The 6,708-nt window shown below is 37.4% G+C and overlaps 1 protein-coding gene across 1 annotated transcript; it reads left to right on the forward strand.

Annotated features, from left to right (window-relative positions):
- Positions 1-82: 82 nt before the first annotated feature.
- Positions 83-6,243, forward strand: LOC145498252 (uncharacterized). The gene is made up of 5 exons (XM_081478152.1): positions 83-332; positions 452-596; positions 1,181-1,256; positions 3,989-4,105; positions 4,913-6,243. The coding sequence occupies exons 1-5, from the start codon at positions 310-312 to the stop codon at positions 5,182-5,184; spliced, it is 633 nt and encodes a 210-aa protein (XP_081334278.1). The 5' UTR covers positions 83-309; the 3' UTR covers positions 5,185-6,243.
- The last annotated feature ends 465 nt before the right edge of the window (positions 6,244-6,708 follow it).

Below are 6,708 nucleotides of genomic sequence, written 5' to 3' on the forward strand. Positions count from 1 at the left end.
TTTCTATGACGACAGCCTCCTGGGCATAAAATACGGAGCAATGACTTCATTTCCTATTATAAAACAATACTCGTTGAAACAGCTTACGAGTCGAGGGGAAAACAGTACATGAAATGTGTTGTATGGAAAGTTCTTGATAAGCGGCGACTGGTTTTCACGCCTCAACTGAGTTTCCTTCAGTGACTGGCACTATCTTTTGGCAGAGCAAGACCCGCTCTTTCGATCAGGCGGTTTCGCGTCACTTGCACGTAACCCCTGCAATTCGTTGCCCTGATTTTCGAATTTTGTTAATAGAATCGTGCCGACACGATGAGCGATCCAGTGGCCATTCGGTAAGCTTGAGCAGTGAATAGATAGCAATTTATCTGTGGCATTTGTCACTATTTTTATTGCTTCGTCGTGTGGTTTGGCTCTATTGGCTGAGTTCCATGTTTGTTCCTTTCCTTGCTAGAGTTCTCGTTGATGATGGAACGCCACGAATACCGTTTCCTCTGCGGATTCATCTTTCGTTAACAGTCTTTAGACTGAAGCAAATGATCGAGGCACAAGAGGGCTTTACAGTTGGAGAGCAAGAAGTTTTCTTTCAAGGAAATCCGGTAAGTAGCTTTTATTCTAGTGTATTCTAGAATCCGCATGCCGGAATGGAATTTTTGCATGTCCGCGCGAGACAATACAGAAGCAACACGCGTGCTTATGGAGTCACGCTGCAGACACGCTGAAGCGCTTTCTTAAGCTTTTACTTGTATTTCCTCGTTTGACTTTCGCTTCATTTGTTGCTTGAATGTTGTTATCACTAAGCTGTAAAATGAAAATGTGTGCAAGGCAAAGCGTTGATTTCATTAGATTGTGTTCTTTGTCGTTTTCAATGCATCCTCACATGACGCGAGTATTAAAGGATCGAAACTGTTAACAGAAACGTGCTTTTTGGTTAGAAGTAAACGATCTTGCAAAGCTGGGATAGAAAGTTATGCTTTGAAAAAATAGTGAGACGATTATTGCGCACGAAGATTTGGCGATATTAATTATTCTGGGCTTATATTTGTAACGTGACGCTGTGACTATCACGGGTTTAATGGGTATTCAGTATATTGTGTGATGGTTGACAGATCACCTCCCAGGGCCGGGCCTTGACTTTTTGCTCGTTTGATGGCCAATATCCGCGATTTTTTTTTTCCCGTAGCTTCAAGACAATCTTACGTTGGGGCAGCAAGGAGTTCTTGAAGATGTTCAGGTGGATATTCGAGTGAATTTTCAAGGTTAGTAGATCAAAGTGGAAGACATTTGCATCATGTACGGGCTTATCGTTCGCGCGGCGTTCCTCGTTTGTTAGCTTTCATAACGTGATTTTACATGTGATGAATAGTAATAATTTGTGTCATAGATTAGTAAACACCACGCAGACGAGAGACTCTTCCTTTCCGCTCTTGTTTCTAGTGAAAGTAATTTAAAAGCATTGTCTTCTTGGAGAATGTTCTGTAATTAAATCTTTTCACAGTTAATGTAATTTGCGTAGGTTCAGCAATCACACCATTTGAATTTATGTCATAGTTCTTTCAAAGAACTTTTTGTTGTCGCCTGCAGAAAATTTTATTCTGGACGCCCACAAAAATGTGTGTTATTTGCGGTTTCAAGCGATTTTCTTTAGTTTGAGACACAATACTTGCTTGAATTGGCATTTTTCAACTTGGCAACACTGAAGAAACTACTGCATGAATAAGCGTAATTCTTTTTTAGGTAAATTAGAACTTTCTATGGTCAACCATCAAGAAATCACGTATTTTCGATGGATACAGGCTTTTCGATGTTTTCTTTGTGTGTGTAACTGAATAAATATCTTTTATCTTTGCACTGGAAAGGACAAAAGATTCATTTTTTTATTCATCTCTCATCTCATCTCTCATTTATTCATCTCGTAGTGATAAACTTAGATTTCTGATCTATCTTGAATACATGTATCTTTTATCATAATATGATAACTTCTCATACTGACTTGTCGAATTTGAATGCAGATGTTACTTCACATCAGTAATAGCTTTGTGTGGGCAGTAAAATAATCTTACGTGGAAATTTTCCATTTTTAATTGCTTTTTGTCCTAAATCCAATGATGATTGAAGGGCCAAAATTTTTATCCAAAAAGATAGTTTGACTCACTGGTCCTTTTTATTAAAATCAGATGTATTTAAAATACTTTGGTAAAATTCAAGTTGGAATTGAAGAACTATCATTTTCATTCTTCATCCAAATTAGACCTGAGGGCTCTTTTGTGGTTTTTATATTTTTTTCCCCTAACCTGGTGATAGGCAACGGATTGCATTTTGTGCCAGAACTCAAAAAGAAAAATATCGAAATTTTCATGGTGACAAATCTGCAGGTTATTTACAGCATTTGAAAACAGTTTCTGGGTAAATTACAGCTCTTATGCTCGTATGGATGTTTTTTTTTTTTCATTTTCCTCGGGAAAATTATTTTAATTTTTTATTGTTGTGTAGGGGGAGAACAAAATTCCTTTGATACATCCGTCATCTATTAATAAACAATGCCACTGACGCAAAGAACAACTGATGTGAACAGTCTTGAGATTCATTTTCCATGAGCCTATATGGTGATCTCACTGTCAGGAGCAACATGCATGTCGTTTTAGTTCCAGATGGCTAGCTAAAGTGTGCTTTATGTGCAAATTCGAATCAAGCTCTTAGATTTTAATTTTACAGCATCTAACTTGCCTTGGGGGACAGTGACAAGATAGATTATCATTTCACATTTGTGAATTGCTGTTTATTATCAGTAGGGTGCTTTAAGATATCCAAGATTTCATTCACAATGTTTTTAAATAGCAGTGCCACAATTTTTCTGGCAGCTCTTTCTAGTACAGGGAGCCAAAGAAAAATAACTTTTTGAATGCAGGTGTATGTACGTTTAATTAACTGAAACATAAAGGCATGTTAGAGAGTTGGGACAGAAGTGATTCGTGTTATGGTTGAAGAAAGCAGAGCTCATTTACAAATTCATGTCAGTTCTTAACTTTGGTTTCCTTGTGTAAAGCTAAAATTAGAACTTATGACGCAAATCTTGTGCTATTGTCGTGATCATTATCTCGGCATGCTTACATGTAATTAACTTTCTGAAAATAGAGTCTAAGAGTGACAAGAAAGGTAATACTAATATAATCATTTTGCAGCCTTTAAGGAAATGGTTCCTTTTCAAATGTTGGCAATTTCTCTCTCTCTCTCTCTGTGTCTCTCTCTCTCTCGCTCTCTCTCTCTCTGTGAGATAGCTCCTAAATATTTGTAAGCTCTTAGCAGTATTGACTAAGCAGCATGTGTACTAGTCGTTGATCAATGTCATCACCCAGCACAAGCGAGTGGGGCTGAGCATCAGTATTGTTACCAAGAATTACGTCATTTCATGAATCAGCTAGTTTGAGTAAATAAAGGTAGTTCAGCACCACACATGGATCAGTTGTGGAAGTGATCAAAAAACATCATGCCTGTTTCCCATCATTATAATCTACCCCTGGCACAGTTGTATAATGTTTAATAGACACCTACATACATGTACAGCTTGGCCGAACATTGCAGTCTGTGATGATAATATTGTTCCCACACAGTCCACAAAGTCAACATTGTGATCATAGGAACGTGAAATTGATATATTGTGAATAGGGATTCTTAATTACGTTGTAGTCTAGAATCTTTGCCCTTACATTAATGAGAATATTTGCCCAACTAAAAGTTACGGCAGAAGTGCACTTGGAGCCGGCACTTTTATGTTTGTCATGCAAACTCCAGAAAATAGTTTTGGCTAGTGGTGACAATCATGACAGCAAATCTAAGGACTAAATCTAGATTTTCCTTACTAGAAAATTTGTACGCCGCTTGAGAACAAGGAAAATGCAATGTGAGGCACTGCCTGTATGATTTATCCTCTGTAAACACTGTATGTGTTTCTGGCTGCACTTTTAAATCCTGATTTGTCTGTCTCTTTCAGACATACCTTCACCAACAAGAAAGAAGGGAAGCACCTCAACATCTGAAGACTGCGTTGTGCCTGATATTGATGATGAAGATAACGTGTTTAACTTTGAGCAGCCCAGAGTTCCTGCAGGTAAGAGGCATTACAAAATATCAAGGTCTGTTAATGGCAAAAAGAAAGCAACTTTTGTCGAAGGTGGAGTGAAAATATCTCATTTTGTAAGCCGTGCACGATTATTATTTTTTTTTTTTTTTTGGCTAGTGCAGAAGTTAGAGAGAAATTGTTAATCTACAAGACTTGTACAATTCGCTTTGTTATGCAGTATCTGAGTTCTAAAATTGTGTGCTGTGGCATCTTTATGGTTTGCTTCCTTGCATGAAATGATGACGTCATCTTTGCTTAAAAACAAAGTACTTTCCATTCATTAACTAATGTTGCTTCACTTGTATTTCAAGTATGTGCATTAGTTGAAAAAGCAACCAGTATTGTTAAAATTTTAATTGTGTGCAACTTGCAGAACATCAAAAATTTATTCCAGAAACAAAGAATATACCTGTCGAAATCACAAAAACAGGATCCTGCAAAACAAAAATCACCAACTTGCAAACTTAAAACTCCTGTGCCACATGGTACACCTTGACCATCCGTTATCAGAATATTATTTATAGAAGCTGACTTGGTGCATGGTAGTGCATGTGAGCTGGAGATAATAATTTGAACCACCAGGTTAGACTATGCGTAGTCCCTAAACCGTGAGAAAAATGGCCCTGCTAGGATTTCATGCAGCCATTTTTTTCTCACAGTTTTCTTTGATGGCAAGTTAAAACAAATCACCTACATTTTGCCAATAATGTTATGCTATCTTCTTGTGTCTGACTGCGTCATAATATGAAGTCAGCACAGGAATTAGATCAGAGCTTAAAAATTTTTCTTCTTTAGATCCCAGAGTGTGGAATAAATGGGAGGTGATGGAGTGGCTCAAATGGGCAACCGAACGCTACAGCATACATGGAGTCACAGCCGACAAGTTCTTGATGAATGGGAAAGGCTTATGCATGCTTAACGTAGACGGCTTCCTCTACCGTGTTCCACGAGGTGGAGACGTTCTTCACAGTGATTTCAATAAACGTGTGACTGCAGCAGTGGAACAGTCACGGCATTTGCAGAGCTATTTGAATCCTGGGACGTCGAACTTTTACTATGTCTACTAAGAAGAGAGATAATTTATTTGACAAAGTACAGACTATTGAAAAGAGTATGATATAATGCGGGCAACCGAGGCTGCTTGCATGAAATGTACATTATTTAAAACAAATTGCTATCTGTATATATTGAAATGCACCTAGCCGGGTTTTTGCTTACCAGTTTTTGCCAATGTCTTATAGTGTAGTTATGGTTAGTGAAAGCCAGAGGCAACAGAAATTACTCAGTCAGTTAGATTGGATTTGAGGGGGGCAAATTCAGGAAATGGGGTTGGGATAATTTATTTAATACAAGGATCTTGAAGTCAAGCTGAAGGTTATCTTTTGTAAGGGTGCCAGGTGCTTTTGTTCGAATCCCCCATGATACTTTACATTAAGACTTTTCTTGTGGACACGACAAGCTGTAATCAGCAGTCATTACAGATCAATACTGTCTCTCCTAACATACCATTCTCCAGTTACACTGTAGTTAACTTATACCTAGAAAAGTAAAATCTCTTTCAAAAATTTCTGGTGCAGAACATTAATTACATTCTGTTAATATTGAAAGCTGTCTCCCAACGTCTCTGCCTCTCAACTTGACCTAAACGTTCTTTCATCCTTTTTTCTTGCAATGTTATTCTCAAGCATTTATAGATAACCCAGCCAGATATTTATACTGGTTAGCCCTTTTTTTACTTCCAAACAAGGTGTTCGCTAACAAAAATTAACATTATTCAGCCTTGGAAACATTTGGAGGAATTGATGACGAAGTGTTCTGCTGTAAATTTATAAGCTTAAAGTATCATTAATTAAATTTAATTGTTATGAATAGAGAGGAAAAAACATAAGTAAACAACATAAATTATATGTGGGATTAAAAAGAAAATTTTAAGTGAATTTTAAAGATTTATCACGCAAAAGTTGCACTTTTCCTTGCACAGGCATGTTCATAGTAGCTTTCTTTTATTTCTTTTAGTTCTTTAAAAGAGATTAGCTTGGAGTGATAGTTGTCAAACAACAATCATCTTAATAGCATGGTAATCATTGCATGAAAATTGTACTTCAATAAAAGAATAACGAAATATTGGTCTTTGATGATATCTTAGCAGGGTTCCCCTTCTTGAGTTCTCCTGGGAGAGGCAGCCTCTCCTACTGGCTCTCTCTCTCTCCACAAATGCCTTATTTAAACAAAAACTGTTCGCATAAATTATCATAATTCTGTGATAGTTATGTCACTGGTGAGTGGAGTACTCCTTGTACTAAACTGAAGACAAACAAGTTAACTTGAAAGCCAACTATTCATGCCTTGGGGGTGGACCATTTGACTTTTGAAGGGGAGTGGGGGTGGCTGATTTGGAAAGAAAATATCCTGCAAACATACTTGTACCAAAACAAAATTTCTGCGCACGACCGTGACTGCAAAAAAAAAAAAATTCACATACATTCAATGAGCCAAAACAAGCATGTTACACAGCGAAAAAAATATGATGCATAGACTTGTCTTGAGGAAAAAAAATTCCTAGTTCATGGAAAATCCGTGCCTGCACCAGA

The sequence above is a fragment of the Orbicella franksi genome, chromosome 9, assembly GCF_964199315.1.
Source record: "Orbicella franksi chromosome 9, jaOrbFran1.1, whole genome shotgun sequence".
Taxonomy (NCBI): domain Eukaryota; kingdom Metazoa; phylum Cnidaria; class Anthozoa; order Scleractinia; family Merulinidae; genus Orbicella; species Orbicella franksi.

Bases quoted from the DNA above. Each gene is read 5' to 3' on its own strand.
- LOC145498252 (XM_081478152.1), top strand. From the start codon at position 310: ATGAGCGATCCAGTGGCCATTCG. The intron at 1,257-3,988 runs GTTAGTAGATCA...TGTCTCTTTCAG, and splicing joins TATTCGAGTGAATTTTCAAG to ACATACCTTCACCAACAAGA. The intron at 4,106-4,912 runs GTAAGAGGCATT...TTTCTTCTTTAG, and splicing joins GCAGCCCAGAGTTCCTGCAG to ATCCCAGAGTGTGGAATAAA.